We start from the raw sequence: 26309 nt of genomic DNA, 5'->3' as shown, positions 1-26309 counted from the left end.
TGATTTCAAGAACCATGCCCGGTGAGATGGTACACACTTCTATTAAACCATTTTGCCGAAGAGGTTCCGTAGGAATGCTGAACTGTATCTTAAAAGAAGCTAAGCTACGATGGGTGTTCCATAGTTATTTCGATTTTATATTTTTTCGTCTTCAGCAGTTCATGAAATAAGGGAGAAATAATCATGGAGGGGACGCTGGAATTGCATCAGTTGTTGTGCCAGAGGAATAGCGTCCAGTAGTACCCGTCTGACAAGTTTTTATCACGGTGTGTATTCAAGTTCCGACGCAGTACCGGGGCTGTGGATTATTTTTGGCAAGCGACGAGTTGCCCATAGTCGCTAGACAAGCCAAGGTCTGCAGGATGAATGACCTTGGCCACACTGTGGCTGCGTTTACAGAAGCACATGACGTCACAATCCCTCGTGTTTTCTCTGGTGAATGGAGTTTAGAAAAAAAAAAAAAAAGAAAATTGTGTTATAGGTATAAGGGATTTTAGTTATTTTGTTATTAACTAAGTTCTACAAGATGATATTTTCACTATTTCTTGGTGCATAGTTAGAACTTCACCAAGTGAATTGCGTCATCCATAAGTGCTTTTATATATATTCTGTCCTTTAGAAATACAAAAAGAGGAGGATATCCAGCCTCCTTTCCCGCCCATTTTTAGTCACCTTCTACGACACGCAGGGAATATGGAAACGATTTTAGTATACGGGGGTCGACGTGCTGGCAATGGATTGAACCAAGGCATGTGAAGCGTCCAGGGTAAAGCATGGAAAGGTCTGTGGGGCTTGGTTGTAGATGAGGGGCTGTGGTTTCCATGAATTGCACATGACAGAGAATGGATGCGAGCAGATGTAGCCTTTCATCGTCCTTCCTGGCGCTACCTCTCTCACGTAGGAAACGAATATCATATATATATATATATATATATATATATATATATATATATATATATATATATATATATATATATATGCCAACATAGCACGGGCATCCATCTCGTGTAAAAGACGAAAGTATATACTGAAAAAAAATTTACTAGGGCTTAGAGGAATAAATGTTATGTTAAGAAGAAAAGACATCTGAAGGAAGAGCATTTCACACCTTTGCTGTACGGATGGAAACAGGAGGTATCATAACTGCCAGTCCTTAGGGTGGCCTGTCTCCACACACAAACGTCTTCCCCCACCATTGTCCTACATTACTAACCATATCCTGAGCTGGTTTAACATTCACGCAATCACCACGTTCCCTCACAGCTTCGCAGACCGCAGTGAGAGCATTGATTTACGGCAGCTACAGGGAGTTGATTGACTGTTCTCAGTAGATCAAGTTTTGAAGGCTCTCTTTGACGTCTTTTTGCATTGGGGTAGAGTGCAAAATTCTCTTCTCGTCATTTATATGATGTTTATTTCCGATGTTTATGGGCTTGGTAAATGCTGAGTACCTTTAATGAGGGCATAGGCATCCTGGACCTAACTTTTTTCTTTTATGACAAAGGTCATCCACCATAATTTGGAAAAAAAATGAATGGCGTCCGTCGATACTCTACATGTCACGGCCCTCCTATAGTTCATTTGACTCCTTTCCATAATACATTTATAAGATACATATAAGTGTACACGAGGAATTCATTAAAAAAAACCGTATTTATATCTGTTGATTTGTATTACGGTTCTCGAAGTAATTTATTGATATATTTATTTTGCTTTGTCGCTGTCTCCCGCGTTAGCGAGGTAGCGCAAGGAAACAGACGAAAAAATGGCCCAACCCACCCACATACACATGTATATACATACACGTCCACACACGCAAATATACATACCTATACATCTCAACGTATACATATATATACACACAGAGACATATACATATATACACATGTACATAATTCATACTGTCTGCCTTTATTCATTTCCATCGCCACCCCGCGTCACATGAAATTACAACCCCCTCCCCCGCATGTGCGCGGAGTAGCGCTAGGAAAAGACAACAAAGGCCACATTCGTTCACACTCAGTCTTTAGCTGTCATGTAATAATGCACCGAAACCACAGCTCCCTTTCCACATCTAGGCCCCACAGAACTTTCCATGGTTTACCCCAGACGCTTCACACGTCCTGGTTCAATTCATTGACAGCACATCGACCCCGGTATACCACATCGTTCCAATTCACTCTATCCCTTGCACACCTTTCACCCTCCCGCATGTTCAGGCCCCGATTGCTCAAAATCTTTTTAACTCCATCTTTCCACCTCCAGTTAGGTCTCCCACTTCTCCTCGTTCCCTCCACCTCTGACGCATATATCCTCTTTGTCAATCTTTCCTCACTCATTCTCCATGTGACCAAACCATTTCAAAACACCCTCTTCTGCTCTCTCAACCACACACTTTTTATTACCACACATCTCTCACCCTATTATTACTTACTCGATCAAACCACCTCACACCACATATTGTCCTCAAACATGTCATTTCCAGCACATCCACCCTCCTGCGCACAACTCTATCTATAGCCCACGCCTCGCAACCATATAACATTGTTGGAACCCCTATTCCTTCAAACATACCCATTTTTGCTTTCCGAGGAAATGTTTTCGGTTTCCACACATTCTTCAACGCTCCCAGAACTTTTGCCCCCTCCCCCACCCTATGATTCACTTCTGCTTCCATGGTTCCATCCGCTGCCAAACCCACCCCCAGATATCTAAAACACTTCACTTCCTCCAGTTTTTCTCCATTCAAACTTACCTCCCAATTGACTTGTCCCTCAATCCTACTGTACCTCACATTTACTCTCAGCTTTCTTCTTTCACACACTTTACCAAACTCAGTCACCAGCTTCTGCAGTTTCTCACCCGAATCAGCCACCAGCGCTGTATCATCAGCGAACAACAACTGACTCACTTCCCAAGCTCTCTCATCCACAACAGGCTGCATACTTGCCCCTCTTTCCAAAACTCTTGCATTCACCTCCCTAACAATCCCATCCATAAACAAATTAAGCAACCATGGAGACATCACACACCCCTGCCGCAGACCAACATTCACTGAGAACCAATCACTTTCCTCTCTTCCTACACGTACACAAGCCTTACATCTTTGATAAAAACTTTTCACTGCTTCTAACAACTTGCCCCTCACACCGTATATTCTTAATACCTTCCACAGAGCATCTCTATCAACTCTTATCATATGCGTTCTCCAGATCCATAAATGCTACATACAAATCCATTTGCTTTTCTAAGTATTTCTCACATACATTCTTCAAAGCAAACACCTGATCCACACATCCTCTACCACTTCTGAAACCACACTGCCCTTCCCCAATCTGATGCTCTGTACATGCCTTCACCCTCTCAATCAATACCCTCCCACATAATTTCCCAGGAATACTCACCAAACTTATACCTCTGTAGTTTGAGCACTCTTTTTTTATCACCTTTGCCCTTGTACAATGGCACTATGCAAGCATTCCTCCAATCCTCAGGCACCTCACCGTGAGTCATACATACATTAAATAACCTTACCAACCAGTCAACAATACAGTCACCTCCTTTTTTAATAAATTCCACTGTAATACCATCCAAAACCGCTGCCTTGCTGGCTTTCATCTTCCGCAAAGCTTTTACTACCACTTCTCTGTTTACCAAGTCATTCTTCGTAACCCTTTCACTTCGCACATCACCTGGACCAAAACACCCTATATCTGCCACTCTGTCATCAAACACATTCAACAAACCTTCAAAATACTCACTCCATCTCCTTCTCGCATCACCACTACTTGTTATCACCTCCCCATTAGCCCCCTTTACTGAAGATCCCATTTGTTCCCGTGTCTTACGCACTTTATTTACCTCCTTCCAAAACATCTTTTTATTCTCCCTAAAATTTAATGATACTCTCTCACCCCAACTCCCATTTGCTGCCTTTTTCTCCTCTTGCACCTTTCTCTTGACCTCCTGCCTCTTTCTTTTATACATCTCCCAGTCATTTGCATTATTTCCCTGCAAAAATTGTCCAAATGCCTCTCTCTTCTCTTTCACTAATAATCTTACTTCATCCCATCACTCACTACCCTTTCTAATCTGCCCACCTCCCATGTTTCTCATGCCACAAGCATCTTTTGCGCAAGCCATCACTGCTTCTCTAAATACATCCCATTCCTCCCCCACTCCCCTTACGTCCTTTGTTCTCACCTTTTTCCATTCTGTACTCAATCCCTCCTGGTACTTCTTCACAAAAGTCTCCTTCCCAAGCTCACTTACACTCACCACTCTCTTCACCCCAACATTCTCTCTTCTTTTCTGAAAACCTCTACAAATCTTCACCTTCGCCTCCAGAAGATGATGATCAGACATCCCTCCAGTTGCACCTCTCAGCACATTAACATCCAAAAGTCTCTCTTTCGCGCGCCTATCAATTAACATGTAATCCAATAACACTCTCTGGCCATCTCTCCTACTTACATATGTATACTTATGTATATCTCTCTTTTTAAACCAGGTATTCCCATTCACTAGTCCTTTTTCAGTACATAAATCTACAAGCTCTTCACCATTTCCATTTACAACACTGAACACCCCATGTACACCAATTATTCCCTCAACTGCCACATTACTCACCTTTGCGTTCAAATCACCCATCACTATATCCCGGTCTTGTGTATCAAAACTACTAACACACTCACTCAGCTGCTCCCAAAACACTTGCCTCTCATGATCTTTCTTCTCATGCCCGGTTGCATCTGCACCAATAATCACCCATCTCTCTCCATCCACTTTCAGTTTTACCCATATCATTCTAGAGTTTACTTTCTTACGCTCTGTTGCATACTCCCACCACTCATGTTTCAGGAGTAGTGCTACTCCTTCCCTTGCTCTTGTCCTCTTACTAGCCCCTGGCTTTAATCCCAAGACATTCCCAAACCACTCTTTCCTTTTACTCTTGAGCTTCGTTTCACTCAGAGCCAAAACATCCAGGTTCCTTTCCTCGAACATACTACCTATCTCTCATTTTTTCTCATCTTGGTTACATCCACACACATTTAGACACCCCAATCTGAGCCTTCGAGGAGGATGAGCACTCCCTGCGTGACTCCTTCTTCTGTTTCCCCTTTTAGAAAGTTAATATACAAGGAGGGGAGGGTTTCCAGCCCCCCCGCTCCCGTCCGTTTAGTTGAAGTAAGATTTTCATAATAAAATGAGTGGAATTTACTCTGTATCAACGTGGGATGAGTTACGCCATGACGACATCCAACCTCCTTTGCTAAGTTGCTGTTGATTTCTGCGTTGGTTGTTTATGTCATCTCAGCTAGCATAGAATAAAAGGGAATGGCGTTTAGTTATCTTCCGTCCGGCAACTTCCATGGTATATTTGCAAACAGACAGTATAATACATCTGGTAATTTTTTTGTGATATCAAGCATCAGTTTGTGAGTTTCCATTATTTCTTACTTAACAGTGCCAATACATGAGATGATTATACTGTGGAATCGTTCACAAAATGCTTACTTTGTGTGATAGGAGTACTGACAAGGGTTTTCTGTTACATAATATCTGGCATTTCTATTTCTATATTTTAGATAAAGGAAAACCAACTAGATATGACCTAAAGTACCTCCTAAACTTTTTGCAGTATAAGAATGACTTTTATATACATCCAGTACCCTTATAGATTTATAAGTATGATTGCTGTAAATATTCAGTAGCCAAATGTTACAATTAAGACTTTCATGCATATGATTTCTCCTATGAATGTTATCATTAATACCTAATATTCAGTTTTGGTCTGTTTTATACTACTAATTCTTAAATATCTTAATCTGAGGAACTGTAGCATCAGTATTACAGCCATTGAAGGTATTTGTGTACAGTGATTCAGTAGCCTTTTAGCCAGTAATCCTATGGTAATTTGACAAGGTCTCACAGTCAGCACCTACATAAAGATCTTTGATGAGCTTTTATATCTAGTATTTTAGGCAAAACTGCTGTATACTGTATATATGATATCTATTTGTGGACGACAGTAGGAGGTAGGCAGGCATTGACCAGGGAGGCACTTCAATCTATGTTTTAGGGGGAGTAGTGTCTACAGTGCAGTGGGTCTGCAATCATAGTGGTTTTCACATTCCCCTCCCTGGCTTAGATCTGTCTTCCCTGTTTTACCTCATACACACATGGGTTGATGGAGCTGAATTCACAAACAGACTTTCCATCTCTCATGTACTTGACAGTACGTAAGCCATAAGGTCCTTTATCCTAATTCACTGTATTTCATATTATCCTAGGCAGTAGCAGAGTAAGAAAACTACCGACGTATCTCCTGCACATCAAGTGAAAGGGCTAAAAGGGGCAGGAGCAGGGGCTGGAAGTTCTTCCCAATTTCATTTTGATTTTCCATACAGAAACTGAAGAAAGAGCCAGGTGAGGACTTCTGATTAATTACCTGTTTGTATGATTCAGAGATGGAGTTTTATGCTTGTGGGACCCTATCTCTTGAAGGTTTCCTACTGTCCTACAGCTTCTTAAACTTATGTATGCTGCTTCCCTATACAATTTCCTCTCTCAGTTTCTCCTTTATTTAAGGTTTAGCCATACACAGATTCTTAGTTACCTACACCCAAACTTTTGTGCCTCTAGGTGCAGTGGTTCGGTCTTGAATATGTAATTAAGTATAAAACAAACACACAAACATTTCTTCCAAAGTTATTCCTCTAGCCCTCCCCTAGTTTTCTGTAAGTCCTCTGTAGGTCTTCTAACATGTCTTGTGCTGTTCATTTTAAGATCCTTCCCAGGTCTTCCTCAAGTTCCCCCAGGGTCTTCCATATGTCCTCTAACATATCTCCTAAAGTGCATCCCCAAGTCTTCCTCAGGACCTCCCCAGATCTTCCACAGGCATTTTTTTAAATTTTACATTGAGTACTGAAAAACCTCTATGATATTACCGCTGTTCACGCAAAGTACATGTTGGTTTTTTAAAAGCAGCTTTTTGTTGTCTAGAAATAGCTGTGGAGGTTACTACTGCATGTTACCTCGCTCAAAGTTGTTTGTGTACTCATCAAATTAAAACCAGTTGGTCATTCTGTTTGCCAAAAACTGCTACATTTGTCAACCTAGTCTTAATTTGCATCCTTAAAATGTTCTCTGAGGCCAAGACTAGATAGCCATTATTACTTCCTATGCAGAGTTGTATTATACCAACAAATTTGAGACTAATTGGTTGTCCTGTGTGCCAGAAATTGCTATTTTGGTCGTTTTGCTTCAATTTGCAGTCTCAAACAACCTCTGAGGCTATGGCTACATAACTTCCCACACAAAGTTGGCTCTGTACCCATCAGTTTGAGACCAATTGATCATCTTGTTTGCCAAAAATTAGTACAGGGGTCACTTTGGCCTCAGAATGGTATCTGAGGCTTAGCAACATAGCTTGTGATACTTCTCAATTGGTCATCCTATTTGCCCAAAATTGCTGTATTGGTCAATTTGGCCTCGATTTGTGGCCTCAAAATAGCCTCTGAGGCCATGGTCATATAGCTTGTATTACTTTCTGCTCAAAGTTTTATCTGTACTCATTGATTTTAGATCTATTAGTCATCCTGTTTGCAAAAATGTACAAGTCACTTTGCAACCCCAAAACGGCCTCTGCGGCTGTGGCAACAGCCCATTTTACTTCTTGTGCAAATTTGTATCTGTCGTGTCCACTTTAAGATTAAGAAATAGGTTAGTCATCCGGTCTGCAAAAATCGTTATATTTATGTCTTTGGCTTCAGTTTGCAGTCCTAAAATGGCTTCTGTGGCTGTGACCACATAGCTGATGTTACTTCTTGCACTTTGTATCTGCAACCGAAGTTTAGTGTTTTTAGGTTTAACCTTTAAACTGCAGCATACGTCAAAAATGATGTTCACCCCATGTGGGAAAAAAAACATGTCTAAAGGTACTGAGTTGAAAGGGGAGGTCCTTATTTATACACATGATGATTATGGGGTTTTCTTGAATGATTTCTCCATAATCCTAAACACATTATACATTTAATGGTTTCTTTACATCCATGATTTTGCACATACCTTATATATCACATACATATCTTTTTCGTTTTTTCCATTTTACGCATATTTTGTATAACATGCACACACACAACATTATTTATTTATTTATTTATTTTGCTTTGTCGCTGTCTCCCGCGTTAGCGAGGTAGCACAAGGAAACAGACGAAAGAATGGCCCAACCCAACATTATTTGCATGAATAAATGAAATAACTTCATTTCAATCAAAATGTAAACAGTTACAAGATAATTTTTGGGTGACTGTGTGTGGGTGATATGTGTTCCAGATGTGTTTTTAGGGTGCTTGTTACATCTGTGGATATTGTATAGAATCGTACATCAGACAGGAATTTAAAACTTTGCTGCCAAAATTGCAGGCCATATAGTAGACCATTGTGTTGGCACATTGCAGGACAACATATAAAGGTATGGTTGTGCATAAGGAAGAGAGAGAGGGAGAGCTGAATAGAAAAGGCTGTTGAATGTGAATAAGCTGAGAGGAGCAGCAGATGGAATTTCTGATCGTTTCTTGGTAGAGGTGGCTGTAACAGTTTGTGTCAGAAGTGAAAGAAGTTTGGGGAAGAGAAAGAACAAGGAGATGGAAGGAAGGAGATAAGGAGGCTTGAGGGTGTTTGGCGTTAATCTTTCAGAACAAAATTCAAGTATATCATTAAACAAATTCATTTCGTGTGGTAAATGGGGGATGATATATCATAAATGAGCCAAGGCATTTACCCCCGTTCCTTTAAGACAACCTTTTCTTCCAACCCATGATTCAACTGTAACTGTTCTCAGGCCATTCAGGTAAGGGATCAGGCTATTGAGCTTGGAAAAACATAGTACAATAAACCCTTGATTTAACAGACCCTCATATAATGGATTTTGAATTTAACAGAATGGGCAAATAATAATACATTTATTAATGAGTCAATTGTTGTTCGCTGATGATACAGCGCTGGTGGCTGATTCATGTGAGAAACTGCAGAAGCTGGTGACTGAGTTTGGTAAAGTGTGTGGAAGAAGAAAGTTGAGAGTAAATGTGAATAAGAGCAAGGTTATTAGGTACAGTAGGGGTGAGGGTCAAGTCAATTGGGAGGTGAGTTTGAATGGAGAAAAACTGGAGGAAGTGAAGTGTTTTAGATATCTGGGAGTGGATCTGTCAGCGGATGGAACCATGGAAGCGGAAGTGGATCATAGGGTGGGGGAGGGGGCGAAAATTTTGGGAGCCTTGAAAAATGTGTGGAAGTCGAGAACATTATCTCGAAAAGCAAAAATGGGTATGTTTGAGGGAATAGTGGTTCCAACAATGCTGTATGGTTGCGAGGCGTGGGCTATGGATAGAGATGTGCGCAGGAGGATGGATGTGCTGGAAATGAGATGTTTGAGGACAATGTGTGGTGTGAAGTGGTTTGATCGAGTGAGTAACGTAAGGGTAAGAGAGATGTGTGGAAATAAAAAGAGCGTGGTTGAGAGAGCAGAAGAGGGTGTTTTGAAATGGTTTGGGCACATGGAGAGAATGAGTGAGGAGAGATTGACCAAGAGGATATATGTGTCGGAGGTGGAGGGAACGAGGAGAAGAGGGAGACCAAATTGGAGGTGGAAAGATGGAGTGAAAAAGATTTTGTGTGATCGGGGCCTGAACATGCAGGAGGGTGAAAGGAGGGCAAGAAATAGAGAGAATTGGAGTCATGTGGTATACAGGGGTTGACGTACTGTCAGTGGATTGAAGCAAGGCATGTGAAGCGTCTGGGGTAAACCATGGAAAGCTGTGTAGGTATGTATATTTGCGTGTGTGGACGTGTGTATGTACATGTGTATGGGGGGGGGGTTGGGCCATTTCTTTCGTCTGTTTCCTTGCGCTACCTCGCAGACGCGGGAGACAGCGACAAAGTATAAAAAAAAAAAAAAAATAATAAAGAAATAAAAAATATCAAATTCTGCACCATGCTCATTTCATATCGCACTTCTTTTTGGTAACATGGGGTATACTCGCTTTGTTTCATTCTGTCTGCCTCAAGCTGTTTGCGGTCAGGTTATAAACAGAAGTGGCTTTATTTATCAAATGATTTTGCAATCATTACAATTTAAAATAGCATCAAGTGATAGAGTTAAAAAAAGCGTGTGAACTGTATATTGTATTAAAAAATGGCCCATAGGTTACATTTGGTTTAATGGTCTTTCGGCATTAAGGGACACCCCTCCTCCCTTTTAGTCCATTAAATGCAAGTGGAAGTGCATCATGGCTTGGGTGAGGGGGCAAAAATTCTGGGAGCACTGATGAATGTGTAGAAAGAGAGAGATCATTGTCTTGGAGGGCAAAAATGGGTATGTTTAAAGGTATAGTACAAAAAACACATTATATGTATGTGAGGCATGGGCTATTGATGAGACTTTGAGGAGGAGGATGGATGTGTTGGAAATTAAATATCTGAGAACAGTATGAGGTGTGAGATGGCTTGATTAAGTAATAAAAGAGAAACAGAGAGGTGTGATACAAAGAGAGTGGTTGAGAGAGCTGATTCAAGAGGGTGTGTTGAAATGGTTTGGACATATGGAGAAAATAGTGGGGAAGGGTTGACAAAGGATATATGTATCAGAAAAAGGAGGGAACATAGAGAACAGGGGGACCAAATTGGAGATGGAAGGATTGAGTGAGGAAGATTTCAAGTGATTGGGGCTTGAACATGCAGGAGAGGATGGAGTGAGGAAGATTTCAAGTGATTGGGGCTTGAACATGCAGGAGGGTGTAAGGTGTGCATGGGATTGAGTGAATTGGAATGTTTTGGTATATGGATGTCAACATGTTGTCAGCGGGCTGAACCAGGGCATGTGAAGTACCCATGGTAAACCAAGAATAGGTCTGTTGGGCCTTATTGTGGATAGGGAGCTGTTTCAGTGCATTGCACAGGACAGCCAGAGAATAGATGTGTGTTAAAGTGGCCTTTTTTCACTTGTTCCTGGTGCTACCTCACTAATGTGGGAATTGGTAGTAAAGTATGAAAGATAAGAAAGTTGATTTAAAAATGGTTTATATCTCAAAGCTAATGTTGGAAAATATATCCCTCATCCCGTCCTTGGCAAAAAGTTATATGAATTTACCCATGCAGAGAAAAATTTTACACATCATGGTATTTTTGAAGGTAATATTTCAAATCAGACACATAGCTATGAACCTGTTCATTTTTTATTACCTGTAAAAAAAAATTCTTAAGCGCTGAAAACTTTCCCAAATATTTACATGTATGTTCAGAAATAATGGATTAATACAAATCATAGTACGTAGGGTACATAAAGGAAAAGGAAACCATAAAAGACATGGTATTAAAATCACTGACAAATTCAGAGAAGCTAGGTAATTTATAAAACATTTGTAGGAAGATAAGCAAAAAAGAATGCTCAAAGCTGAGGAACAAGGTAACATTGCACTATCATGATATGAAGGGGGTTTTGTACATATGTGTCAGGCAGAGGCAACAGCTATAAATTACCAACCCTAATTTTTCTTTGATCAAATGATTATTATCAGCTGTATAACACTTGAGTAATTCTAATGTTATTCTCAGCTAGAAAGCATATTGTAAAACAGTCAAATTATATCTTACAGTTTGTGTTGAATAATGAAAATGTACTGATTTACAAAAATAATACAGTACATAACATATATTTCAAAGAGGTATGGTAATACTCATACACTACACTTACTGAAATTGTTTCTTTTAGGTACATTGTCCTTAATCATGTTCACACACACACGCACAAAACTTATACTAAAAATAAATAGCTGGATTATTAAGCATCCAAGATGTTTGGAAGTATGGACAGGCATAGTATCTAGAAAAATAAGACATATAGAAATTGGCCTAAACCACTAACCATGGTACACAAATCCAAATACTGTACTCTGTATATATCATTTTGAAAGTGATATTGAAATGCAGTTTGAAACCAGTTTTATAAATAAGAAAATAAAACTTAATAAGATTATTGAACAGATGAAAGTAAATGTTTTTGTGTATTTCTCCAGAGTTCATATCTAGTACCATTGTAGCTTGATACATTTGTGTGCATTTGCAGTATTTTAAACTTAAGCCATCTATGTCTTTTCATTGTCTTTAATGTATATACTTTACATCATTTTTGGCATATAACATGCATCAGGACATTCATTTGTTAAATAGCATCTGATTCACATAGATAAATTATTTTGAAATTGATCTATAAGCTGCATTAGTGTATGTCTACATGGCATAATAATAGAAACAGCTGCTAGTCGATAACAATTTGTTAACAGTAAATGTCAACAAGTGCTTGGGTTTGAAAAATAATGAGATAGTCTTAATGAATAAGATACTCTTCTTACCAAAGCAGCCTTATTGAGAACTAACTCTATTTTCCTTTATACACGGGGAACCTGAACTCTGTTTCCCATACAACAATTTTTCCCCTTTATAGCCCTCTTGGGTATGCAGATTTGACTGATTCCTAATTTTTTTTTTTTTGAAGCATCTTTATAAATGTACTCCATAATCTTGGATATAGAAAGATAACTATGGTATAAAGTATTAACATAGGGTAGGGTTTAAGATAGGTTATAATAGTTGATAGAGTAGGCATGATTCACTGAGTATGTGAGCTAGTTGCTACTCTGCCAAAAGGCCTGTGCATTGCCTCAAAGAGGAATGCTGTCAGATTCACTGGAATGTAGCACAAATTGGATTGTGAAATGTGGGTATCAAGCCATTCTAATATTTTCACAAACCTTTTCTAATAATTACTGTAGAATATATTGACACATTTTCTTTTAAAAATAATCAATGTAATAGCTGAAAGTTTACTTGCATCTTGGAATCCAACTAAGGGAATAAATTCATGCAGGACTATGACACCGAGACTTTTTATCCATAGGCATTCTCATTCTTTGGCTGATAATTTACATATCCATCCCCTAAAAATGTTGCCACTTTTACTGCAGTACTAGAACTGTATTCAGAACACCTACATGTAGTATTTTATAATTGTTTTCACGTCAAAGCTAGAAATATTTTCTAATCTATACAGATTTCCTCCATCCATTACATCTTTCTTTGCTTGTAATTCTTTAATCTATTTCCCCAAGCTTAACTAATATTTGGTTTGTTTTATTTCTAGATATACTGTACTTGAGCCCCTTATTTTGTTCTTCAGACAAAGACTTTCCATTTAAATGAGAACATAGAACTTTTCTCCACCTTTACTGAATCCTATGATTTTTCATTCTACTGACTTGTTTTTCAGTTACAAACATAACATCAAACAATAAAGCATTCATTGTATCATTTTAGTAAATATATTATAGAATTTTTGCCACACATTAGGAAGTATTGAATCATGACACTTTCTTAACCCAAATATGGTAATGTAGATATGAATGTTTGGGCATGAGATTGCATAGGTTCTGAACAATAATAATTATGAAAGTAGAGGTATATTATAAAAGATAAGAATGCCAAGTACCACAACAATACAATTTTTTTTTTAATAAATTAATACCTACATTTTACTGAATTAAAAATAGGAACTTATTTAAGAGGCCAGAAAAAAATCCTGTTTTTTTTTTAAAGTCCTAAGACAAAAAAAAAAAGAGGACTTATTTACTGGCATTTGTTTGAGCCCAGTTTTCCTGGATATATTAGTAAATCCATTTATAAGTTTTGATGCTAAAATTAAGTATTACTGAGTTCAGTGTTCGCTTAATAATGGTCATCCACATCCACAAATATTTGTTCAGTGATAGTTAGTAACATGTGATATCTTATTCCCACTGATAAACAGTAAAGTCATTGCACTAGTAAACAGTAAAGTCATCGCACTGTACCCTGTTGTCCACCGACAGTTTAACATGGTAATAAAATGAAGTCAATTTAGAGGACACTGAATCTCCCAGAAAATAGGAGAAGGAATAGTAGTTCCAACAATGTTGTATGGTTGCGAGGCGTGGGCTATGGATAGAGTTGTGCGTAGGAGGATGGATGTGCTGGAAATGAGATGTTTGAGGACAATGTGTGGTGTGAGGTGGTTTGATCGAGTAAGTAACGTAAGGGTAAGAGAGATGTGTGGAAATAAAAAGAGCGTGGTTGAGAGAGCAGAAGAGGGTGTTTTGAAGTGGTTTGGGCACATGGAGAGAATGAGTGAGGAAAGATTGACCAAGAGGATATATGTGTCGGAGGTGGAGGGAACGAGGAGAAGAGGGAGACCAAATTGGAGGTGGAAAGATGGAGTGAAAAGGATTTTGTGTGATCGGGGCCTGAACATGCAGGAGGGTGAAAGGAGGGCAAGGAATAGAGTGAATTGGAGCGATGTGGTATACAGGGGTTGACGTGCTGTCAGTGGATTGAATCAAGGCATGTGAAGCGTCTGGGGTAAACCATGGAAAGCTGTGTAGGTATGAATATTTGCGTGTGTGGACGTGTGTATGTACATGTGTATGGGGGGGGGGGGTTGGGCCATTTCTTTCGTCTGTTTCCTTGCGCTACCTCGCAAACGCGGGAGACAGCGACAAAGTATAAAAAAAAAAAAAAAAAAAAAGGTGTTAGGAACATTTAGGAAGAGTTTTATTTAGGACCATAGATAAAAGTAGTAGGTAGGAACATTAGGCAGGAGCAATAGTCAGTAGAAACCTCTGCAAATACTGCACTAGAGTTGCCATTTGCCGATGGCCTGTTAAGGGTGTCACTAAAGGTTAAAAAGTGGCACTGGAGTTCACTACTTACGGAGACTCTGTTGCTATGGTTACCCCTTTGAGGGAATTCCATTAGGGAACAGGTGTCAGAGTTATGATAGGAAATAATAAAAAATATGATGCATGCAAATAAAATCTCTAAATTTATATCTCAAATGAGGGGCAAATGAAAATCTTTGGAATAACAAGCTCTCATATTATCATAAGAAATTGAGATACATGAGAAGTAGGGGTACATGAGATAAGCTTGAGAGACTGCATGTGACAAAGGATAAAGTTTTTAAAAAGATGGCGAGAATAAAGAACTGATTGTGCATGATGGTTTTAGAAATGCGTCTGTTAGAGCAGTAACATTGTAGGTCAAGATGTAGAATTATAGGTAGCAAAATTTTGCAGAGGTAGTGAGGATAAAAAATGGAAAAGCTGGAGGTATTGATGAAGCAAGGAGTAAGATGGTGAAGAGAGTAAGTAAAAATGTACCTGAATGGATTTGTGAAATATATGGAAATATGAAAAAATTATCATGTTCCTGATGAGAGCATGAAAGCACTGAATGGTCCAGTGCAAGGGTAGTAATGTTGATTATAAGGAGTGCATCTTCTTAGCTGTGTTGGCAAGCAGTACAGTAGGAATGTGACTAATCTTAAAAGGACTACTATCTCTCCATATAATTAAAAAATGGAATTGAGATTAGAAAAAACATATGATTTGTACAAAGTTGTACAAAACATGATTTGTACAAATTAAGCATGCAGAGGCAAAGATTGTAGAGAAAGACATTGAAGAATATGCTGTATTCATAATATAAGAAAACACACTGAGAAATTCTGATTGTCTGTGGTGTAAATGGAAGACTGCAATACTTTAACACTGAAAGTAGTGCTGTGGTGAGAGTATATTGCGGTATAGGTAATAGAAAAAAAAAAGTGGCAGTGCATCAAAGCTGTGTAATATTACCGCAACTCTCTTATTTTGCTTGATGGAGAATTATAAGATATTTGGTAAAGATTGGATGACTATGTAGTACATTGCTAATCCATGGATGAAGATAATGGAAGTTAACTCTTTTTGAATAACTCGGAGAGTTAGATGAGAATGAGACAAATATGCTGAAATAAAAAAATGCTAGTAAGATCAAGATTCTTGCTTCTGAAAAAGATGGGTCATCATTGTGCAATATCAGTTCAAATGGAAAAATAAATTATTATTTAGGAGTGAAGTTCAAATGGAAAAAAAAAATTATTATTTGGGAGTATTGATTAGTGGTGTTCAAGAAGCATGCACTGGTGGAGAGCTTTTTCACCTTTGATTGTGAGTATATCTTAGTTCCCATAGGTTTAGTCAAGTCAAAAATGAGAGTAATACAAATGGATAGTTTATGTAGTATATTTGAATTACAGAAAACATGTATGTGGGAACCTTTTAAGATGATTTGGCCAGGTAGATGTATGGCAGTGGACAGATGGGTGAGGAAATACATGGTAGCCAAGTTAAAGATACAGAAGAAAGGTGTTCCATTAAAGTGACAAGCAGATGCAGGAAGATAATTCAGAAAGGATGCCAGAAGAATGATCTTTGATTCATTAGAGTCAGTTTGAGTGGTTCTGGTGTTTCACTTGACATCTTAACTTTAGTATGCACGATGAAAAATGAATATTTAGAGTAATGTGAAAGCACATGTTTACTTTCACTCACAATTCATTGGCTGAGGATGCATGTGAGGGTGAACTAAGAGGCTGTATGTACATCGTCTCCTCCATATAAATGAGGACATAGTTGAATGTGTTTGATGATAGAGTGGCAGATATAGGGTGTTTTGATCGAGGTGGTGTGCAAAGTGAGAGGGTTAGGGAAAATGATTTGGTAAACAGAGAAGAGGTAGTAAAAGCTTTGCGGAAGATGAAAGGTCGGCAAGGCAGTGGGTTTGGATGGTATTGCAGTGGAATTTATTAAAAAAGGGGGTGACTGTATTGTTGACTGGTTGGTAAGGTTATTTAATGTATGTATAATTCATGGTGAGGTGCCCGAGGATTGGCGGAATGCGTGCATAGTGCCATTGTACAAAGGCAAAGGGGATAAGAGTCAGTGCTCAAACTACAGAGGTATAAGTTTGTTGAGTATTCCTGGTAAATTATATGGGAGGGTATTGATTGAAAGGGTGAAGGTATGTACAGAGCATCAGATTGGGGAAGAGCAGTGTGGTTTCAGAAATGGTAGAGGATGTGTGGATCAGGTGTTTGCTTTGAAGAATGTATGTGAGAAATACTTAGAAAAGCAAATGGATTTGTATGTAGCATTTATGGATCCATGGAAAGCTGTGTAGGTATGTATATTTGCGTGTGTGGACGTGTGTATGTGCATGTGTATGGGGAGGGGGGGGGTTGGGCCATTTCTTTCGTCTGTTTCCTTGCGCTACCTCGCAAACGCGGGAGACAGCGACAAAGTATAAAAAAAAAAAAAAAAAAAAAAAAAAAAATTTATGGATCTGGAGAAGGCATTTGAAAGAGTTGATAGAGATGCTCTGTGGAAGGTATTAAGAATATATGGTGTGGGAGGCAAGTTGTTAGAAGCAGTGAAAAGTTTTTATCGAGGATGTAAGGCATGTGTACGTGTATGAAGAGAGGGAAGTGATTGGTTCTCAGTGAATGTAGGTTTGCAGCAGGGATGTGTGATGTCTCCATGGTTGTTTAATTTGTATATGGATGGGGTTGTTAGGGAGGTGAATGCAAGAGTTTTGGAAAGAGGGACAAGTATGCAGTCTGTTGTGGATGAACGAGCTTGGGAAGTGAGTCAGTTGTTGTTTGCTGATGATACAGCGCTGGTGGCTGATTCATGTGAGAAACTGCAGAGGCTGGTGACTGAGTTTGGTAAAGTGTGTGAAAGAAGAAAGTTGAGAGTAAATGTGAATAAGAGCAAGGTTATTAGGTACAGTAGGGTTGAGGGTCAAGTAAATTGGGAGGTAAGTTTGAATGGAGAAAAACTGGAGGAAGTGAAGTGTTTTAGATATCTGGGAGTGGATTTGGCAGTGGATGGAACCATGGAAGTGGAAGTGAATCATAGGGTGGGGGAGGGGGCGAAAATTCTGGGAGCCTTGAAGAATGTGTGGAAATCGAGAACATTAACTCGGAAAGCAAAAATGGGTATGTTTGAAGGAATAGTGGTTCCAACAATGTTGTATGGTTGCGAGGCGTGGGCTATGGATAGAGTTGTGCGCAGGAGGGTGGATGTGCTGGAAGTGAGATGTTTGAGGACAATATGTTGTGTGAGGTGGTTTGATCGAGTGAGTAATAATAGGGTAAGAGAGATGTGTGGTAATAAAAAGAGTGTGGTTGAGAGAGCAGAAGAGGGTGTTTTGAAATGGTTTGGTCACATGGAAAGAATGAGTGAGGAAAGATTGACCAAGAGGATATATATGTGTCAGAGGTGGAGGAAACGAGAAGTGGGAGACCAAATTGGAGGTGGAAAGATGCAGTGAAAAAGATTTTGAGTGATCGGGACCTGAACATGCAAGAGGGTGAAAGGCGTGCAAGGAATAGAGTGAATTGGAACGATGTGGAATACCGGGGTCGACATGCTGTCAATGGATTGAACCAGGGCATGTGAAGCATCTGGGGTAAACCATGGAAAGTTCTGTGGGGCCTGGATGTGGAAAGGGAGCTGTGGTTTCAGTGCATTATTACTTGACAGCTAGAGTGTGAACGAATGGGGCCTTTGTTGTCTTTTCCTAGCGCTACCCCGCACACATGAGGGGGGAGGGTGTTGTTATTTCATGTGTGGCGGGATGGCGATGGGAATGAATAAAGGCAGACAGTATGAATTATGTACATGGGTATGTATGTATATGTCTGTGTGGGTATATATATGTATACATTGAGATGTATAGGTATGTATATTTGTGGGTGTGGACGTGTATGTATATACCTGTGTATGTGGGTGGGTTGGGCCATTATTTCGTCTGTTTCCTTGCGCTACCTCGCTAATGCGGGAGACAGCGACAAAGCAAAATAAAAAAATATAAATAGTTAAAAGATAATAGCATAGGTCATGAATGGCTTAGACAAGGGCTTTGTAGAATGGAGGTCAGTAAAATCTTTCATATCAAAGCTCATACACCAGGACCTCAATTAATTATGGAGTTATGTTCCAGGATACCTGTTGTGATGTAATTTACTTGATATTCAAAGTAAACTTACTGAAAAAGCTACTGTCTTAAACATGGTCAGGAAGGCTTTTTAGTTCCTGTTGGAGTGGACTGAGGGTTCCTAGGAGGAAAAGTGAGAGGCAGTAGGATTATCTACATCACCTTCTGAATTATCTGTGTTTCCCCGAATATCTTTGGGAAAATAGTGAACTCGAGTGAATGTATTGTGCTAGGTAGTGGGACACAAACCAAATGGTATTTTGATATGACATTAATATATGCATGGTAGGTACACGCATACCTCAGACTAACAAAATTATTTTTTTTTAGACATTACAAATATAAAGGTGAAAAACTATGATTTTTTTTCTAATTTTTCACAACTCTGTGGATAGTTATGTAGGTCTTTACAACTTTCACTAATTCTAAAGTATTGTACGTCTGAAGCATCGCAAATCAAAGTGCTACAATTTGAGGCCCTGATGTACTCCTATTTGTCTTTCTTTCATAGTTTTTGTACCATGCTTTCTTGCATTTACTCACCCTTGTGTATACTTACTGAGGTAACCCTCATTCTGTTTTCTTAGTATAAGCAAGTTGCACCTAATATGTTTAATTGATTGTTCAGCACATATATGAAGTGTTGCACTTACAACTTTAATACTTATTGTGAAGATGTCAGTAACCAAAACTCTGGAGATTATGTGTCCCATTGCTGTGACAGCAGGAAAAGGCATACATAATAGAGATGGATAATACAGATAGAGATGGATAGTTCATTCTCAGATGTTATTAAAACTATATTAACATTCATAACATTTTCACTGACAAGATACAACAGTAACTTAAAGTGCTATAAGTCTGAAATGTTGCAACTCGAGGCCCTGGTGTTCTTCCATTTCTGTTTCTTTCATTGGTTTTGTCTCGTGCTTTTTTGCATCTACTCTTCCTTGTGTATACTTACTGAGGCAACCCTACTTTTGTTTCACACACTGTTATAAGCAGACAGCATCAGCTTTGTTAGGTGACAACTAAACCAATATGTTTATTAGTTCTGCATGTAATTTAAGTGTTTCTGTTAGAACTTTGATACTTATCGTTAAGATGCCAGTAAACAAAACTTTGGGGGAGATTTTTTTTTTTGTGCCCCACTGCTGTGACAGCATGAAAAGGCATACATAATACAGATAGAGATTGACAGTTCATTCTCAAATATACCATTTTACAAAATATATTAATTTCCATAACATTTCCACTGACACTATTACAGCATATAAAAATAATATCCTCCTGAACACTTAACAATAGGAAAAGACTTTTCCCTGTTGTCCTGGTTGTGAGCTTCAGTCTGTTGTCTTTAAATCTAAACTTGACAATTTATGACACTGTATACCTTTCTAGACTATCTTATTTGTGTCTTTCCATTATCTTATGATTTAAACAAGACATAAGTAATGCAAGATAAAGAATTTTTATTTAAATAATTAAGTTTAGCTTAAAAGATTCTTTAGGATAAACTTAAAACTTGTACAGGTTTGGATGCTTCTTTTCAAGCACTTCTTATCAATGAAACCCTTTGTATACCTTTACCTTTTTTATGTTTTCCTTACATTAGCTTTAGGTCTGTATGATGATTAGTAATTGTTTACTTTTATAATTCAATTCATATGTTTTGAACAGATTTCATTACTAAACATGAAGATAGTAATACGTTTCAGTTACCAATGTAGAACCAAGTTGTACATCTCATTGATGTATGCATTCTTTTTACTGTCAGAAAAAGCAAAACTGTACTGGTAAACACAGAGACAATCATTATTGGATGACATCACACACCCAAGTTGAATATATGAAGCCTAGATAAGTGGGTGAGGGAAAGTTTGAACCGAACAACCACCCATCCTTGGCATATGTACTGTCAGCTCCAAATACTTTACAATACCATACATAAACTGATAAACTGTATGTAATCTAACTTATTCACATAATCTAGAAAATTGCAAAGGAATACTCCAACCCTTTCACAGATAAGAAGGGTTTAAATATCTTAACACTTTCAACAGTTTTTTGCATGTCAACACCACACTCAGTCCTGTTTCTCTTCAAGTAGACTGATTGACAACATCTGAGACACAAACAAGACCTTGTCTGAAAAAAAGTAAAATACATGCATTAATGTAAATCTTGCCGAGTAATAAATCTGTACACAGCATATGATATGTACCTCTGTTGTGTATTTAATGAATGAATGCTTACTCCTGTAAATGTTGACTGTGATTTTCAATGAACATAATGAGTGGAAATACTTGGCTAATACTGCTGACGAGTCTATGACTTCATGAAAAGGGATTTGCTGCAACTAAACAGACCCAAGGTCCAAGTGTGGTATTTGGCTTAAAAAAAAAAAAGTAGCAGCAAGGGATAGCAAAGGAAGGCTCTCTCCCCACCCTCTGAGAACATCCTGGATGGGAAAACAGAGAGAGAGAGAGAGAGAGAGAGAGAGAGGATGGGGAGGGAGTAAAAGAGGTGGAGGTTGGAAGGGAGACTCAGAGTAGGAAAGAAGGGTAAAATGAGAAAGAAATAGACATACAGATGGATAAAGGGGTTAAGTCAATAGACAAAGTGAGAGTAATGAAGACAAAGACTGAAGGGAAAGCTATTAGTCAATTATGCTATTACCAAGTGAAAGTTGATATAAGAGTATTGGGTTTAGCTTAATACATGTCAACTTTGGTCTTTGTTCTTGTTTTTTATGTTCATGTTTTTTTGTTCATACAACTGTTGAGGGGCTGATACGTGTTCTTATATTTTTGCTTGTAATGGAGTTGTTTGTTGTAGTTACAGTGTTTTTGGTTTCATTTCTTGAGACAGGAAGTATCTCTGTTGCTATTTTGCTGTCTTTGTTCATGTTTTTGTTGCTTGAACACCTGTGAGTGCTCATGTAAGTTCTGTATGTTGTTTGTACTGCCACTACCCTGCCCCACAGGAAGCAGCATCGTCACCCCCTGGTTCAGCGAGGTAGTGCCACAAAAAAAAAAAAAAAAAAAAAAAAAAAAAAAAGTCTACATTCATTCACACTCAGCCTCTAGCTGTCATATGTAATGCACTGAAACTATATACATATATCGCCAACCCACACAAGGTAAGCTACTCATTTACTGACTAGACACCAGGGGTAGATAAACAATGGAGTTGGCTTTCAGTCAACTGTCTTGTCCAAGATTCAGATCTTGGTAGCCCTAAATATGATTCATAATCATTGATGCTAACCAATGCACCATGGAAGCTCATTATGGGATTCCATGGAAAACTTCATTTCATTTACTGAAACTATACTTCACATTCAACTATTCAGGAATGTACCTATTTTGTTATGTGGGGTATAGGAGTATAAATGGAAGGAAGTAATTGATATCCCAACCACTGAGTCTACATGGTCAGTTTTTGATATTATAAGCAGACTAAAATTTCTTATATAAAAAGACCTGATTTTCTCCATTACTATTTGTTTTTAACCACATTTGTCTTGTAGTTTTCTTCATATGTCTTTAAGAGACTTCCATCTTCATACATTCTTCCCAATGACCTAGCTAACTTATAAACTGTATGTTTTCTTCAAGTTAGTGGATACACATATCCAAAATTATGTGGTATTTTGGCTTAGAACTATCAAAAATAAATACCCTTACTTATTTTTTGTATATACTTTCATCATCTTTACTCTTTAATCATCAAATTTTGTATCTGCAGATCTCCTGATTGGAAAATTGCTCTCAACATCCTGCAACATTTCTGCCATTTTATTAAACATTAGGCACTAGCACCTGGCTATAAGTCCTCCATATCTATTTGCTTCTTAAAGTGCACCCAAGAACTTGTATCATCTTTCTATCTCTTGTTTTCAGATATTTCCCAAGTAATTTGCTTTTTCTGCTTCTACAAACCTCGCACTTACCCATGAACTTTATAAACCTCTTTGATTTTTCTTCTCGGTGTATTGCGAAGAAATAGACAGGGATACCGATGGAAATTACTCCAATGGCAACACCCAGCTCAATGGGTCTCTGTATAACTGGAAGAACCACCAGGAAGAGACAGATGACAAAGAACAAAATAGGAAATCCAATCCAAACCTAAAAGAAAAATAAGACATGAGACATTTATTCTTACAAACCAATGTCATTTGCTTAAAATTTAAAGTATAATGAAATCTTTATTTTCTCTCGTACACTTAAAGGGAAGACATAATCTTAAACATTGAAAGTCATGAATATTAAACAATGGAAAACGATAACGACTAATGTGGCAGATTAAGTTTACATATCTATCCCATGGGTAAACCATGGAAAGTTCTGTGGGGCCTGGATGTGGAAAGGGAGCTGTGGTTTCGGGCATTATTGCATGACAGCAAGAGACTGAATGTGAACGAATGGGGCCTTTGTTGTCTTTTCCTAGCGCTACCTTGCACACATGAGGGGGGAGGGGGATGTTATTCCATGTGTGGCGAGGTGGCGATGGGAATGAATAAAGGCAGACAGTGTGAATTGTGTGCATGTGTATATATGTAGGTGTCTGTGTGTGTATATATATGTGTACAATGAGATGTATGGGTATGTATATTTGCGTGTGTGGACATGTATGTATATACATTGTGTATGGGGGTGGGTTGGGCCATTTCTTTCGTCTGTTTCCTTGCGCTACCTCGCAAACACGGGAGACAGCGACAAAGCAAAATAATAATAATAATAATAATAATAATAATCTATCCCATACATGCCTTCAACATCTGAAGCACAGAAGAGTATACTGCAATATCACCATAAACTTCAGCAACTATTTTTACATCTTCAAGTGAAAAATTTTGATGAATAATGTAAATACTCTTCAAAAAGGTTTACATTTTCCAATCTAAAACTGGTATCATAATTAAATTCTTACAGAGGATATCCACATGAAAAGTATGCTGTGGTAATATGAGAAGTTTAATTTATTAATAAAGAAAAGTTCTTTTTGGAAAATGAATATGGGAAAAATACAAAAACACATATATACAGCATTCACAAAGTCACCCTTGTCTTACCTTGATGGGTCTGTGGCGGTTTGGTTCTTTGTATCGCAGCCAAAGCAGTCCCGCAACAGACATCAGAATAAACAATGACTCGGTGAATGAGATGTAGTTAATAAGGGCTTGCAAATCTGATGTTATGAGCATGAATACTGTCATGAGTCCCTGTAATACATATGCATTAAACTTATTACAAAAATCAGAATGAAGCACGTCAAAATATGGCATGCACTGGTAGTAGTGACAAATCTCGCTGACAATTTTACTAGTTTTTGACTATGGATTTTTATAATTCTGATCATCTGCAACTACTATATGTCAGAATCTAATCAAAAATGGCATTCATGCTTACTATTCCAATCAACAGCCTCTTTTTGTCTATTTATCTGTCTATTTATCAGGCATAAACTTTGTGAATCAGAAATGTAGGAGATATAGATAGACAAGTACAAAGCATTTCTTTGAAACAGGTAGAAAGTCATTACCTTGGGCACACAAAAAATGAGTAAGAAAATAAACAAGAAAAGGAGATATACTTCAACAGTAATAAAGCAGTGGATGAAATGGAATATTCATGGTGAATGCAAAAATGCAGCAAAAGTTCAAAAAATTGTACAACAAAGAAGAGCACCACATAGTCATTTCATTTCCAACACACCCACCCTCTTCTGCACAACCCTATCTATAGCCCACACCTCGCAACCATATAACATTGTTGGAACCACTATGCCTTAAAACATACCCATTTTTGCTCTCTGAAATAATGTTCTCACCTTCCACACATTCTTCTTTTACTTGATCACTGTTTCCTGCATCAGTGAGGTAGCCTCAGGATACAAAGAATGGCCCATCCACTCATGGACACATATATATACATTATTGCCCATACATGCACATATACATATCAACATATACACAAATACATACACAGACATATTCATATGTACACATGTACATATTCATACTTGCTTGCCTTCATCCATTCCTGGCACTATCCTGCCCCACAGGAAACATCATTGATACCCCCTGCTTCAGTGAGGTATATAAATTTTGTTAACACAGTTTTGTTTGTCTTGTGGAAGAAGAAATCTGTAGGTTGAGGTTGCTGAAGTGTGCAGCAGGTTTAAGCTTTTCATTTCTACTTAAGGGTTGGTAGTTGGTTAAGAAGTGCCGTAAAGAACTGAGTGATGAGCATATTGCCTGTATGAAGATAATGAAAGTACATCTGATTCATTATGCAGGCGTTAAATATTTGACTGCTAGGCAGCCAATGATTGTTCTAAGTGCTCTGTTCTCGGTGGTCTGCAACTGTGTAATAGCTGTTTTTGACAGTGGATGCTTTGCAAGTGAGGTGTTGTCTTGGGTGATGTGGATACTCTGTTTATAGAGGACACTAAGGAATTCTTTTTCTTGTCCAGATCTGGTAGTTAAGTGTTCTTAGGGCATTTACCTTGTTTATGGGCCTTTGTGTTGATGTTTGTTATGTTGAGAGTGTACATCATGTGTGTCATATGTGATACCTCATACGTTTGGAGTTTTGTTGAGCTGGAGTACTTAACCATGGTATTGTAAGAGTGGAGGTTAGATTCATGTGTTAGGGGTCAAGAGGATAGATGGTATATTTAAATGGATACATAGAAATTCTGTTCTGAGAAAGCCCACGTAAATTCTGTTCTGAGTGAGCCCATGTTGCATGTTTGTAGTTGCTTGGGTAGAGTCAGGGTACTGTGATGTGATTGTGAGGTCATCTGAATATGAGTGGTGTGCATAAGGTGATACAAGGTCTATAGGAAGAGAATGGAGAGGGCTGGGAAAAGAGCTGCTCTATAAGACTACTCAGAGCAAGCATACAGACAATTTCCCAAAACCCCCTCAGCTCCAGTACAAACACCCAACAAATAACAGACAAATCACAATCTTACTCTTCTCAAGTAAAAGCTACTACTCCATAAAACCCCAACAACACACTAAGCATCCTGAAACTCAATGCCAATTTAACCTTCAATCATAAAGCAAATATCTTAATTGTAAAAAGGAGGGTCTCAACTCTACCATGTTATACATCAATATATGTAAATATAGTTATACTAACCAGAAAGATAAGAGATGGCACTGGTGTGAAGTTTTTCACATTGATAAGTGCTAGGATCTGAGGTAGGTGGCCTTGTCGAGCACCTACAAAGAACAATCTTGAAGAGGCAAAAATGCCACCATTTAAACTTCCAAAAGTTGAACATGCTACAAAGAATGGCATTGTCCATGTCATTACACCCAGCATACGATTACCAAATGACTGAAATAAAAGTTCTCATATAAGTGAAATTTGTCCTTATCC

The 26309-nt window shown here is 38.3% G+C and overlaps 2 protein-coding genes across 5 annotated transcripts in view; one reads left to right on the top strand and one right to left on the bottom strand.

Moving 5' to 3' along the window:
- The window catches only part of LOC139752125 (alpha-2-macroglobulin-like), an 82529-nt gene that overhangs the window by 48620 nt on the left and 7600 nt on the right, over positions 1-26309 (top strand). For 3 of the 4 annotated variants that reach the window (XR_011713482.1, XR_011713483.1, XR_011713480.1), the window contains one exon: positions 6294-6429. The gene's annotated coding sequence lies outside the window, so the exon portion shown is untranslated. Of the gene's footprint in view, positions 1-6293; positions 6430-21895; positions 22052-26309 lie in introns of all 4 variants that reach the window. The other variant, XR_011713481.1, reaches the window with a different exon arrangement.
- Positions 11217-26309, bottom strand: part of LOC139752123 (large neutral amino acids transporter small subunit 2-like) — a 71534-nt gene continuing 56441 nt past the window's right edge. The window contains exons 7-10 of the mRNA XM_071668040.1: positions 26067-26267; positions 23990-24139; positions 22865-23042; positions 11217-21057 (exon numbers count right to left, since the gene is read on the bottom strand). Coding sequence (XP_071524141.1) covers positions 20996-21057; positions 22865-23042; positions 23990-24139; positions 26067-26267 — 591 coding nt within the window. The 3' untranslated portion in view covers positions 11217-20995. The remainder of the gene's footprint in view (positions 21058-22864; positions 23043-23989; positions 24140-26066; positions 26268-26309) is intronic.

The sequence above is a fragment of the Panulirus ornatus genome, chromosome 12, assembly GCF_036320965.1.
Source record: "Panulirus ornatus isolate Po-2019 chromosome 12, ASM3632096v1, whole genome shotgun sequence".
Lineage (NCBI taxonomy): Eukaryota > Metazoa > Arthropoda > Malacostraca > Decapoda > Palinuridae > Panulirus > Panulirus ornatus.
The sequence above is the reverse complement of the archived record's forward strand: the minus strand, read 5'-3'. Positions and strand labels throughout refer to the sequence as shown.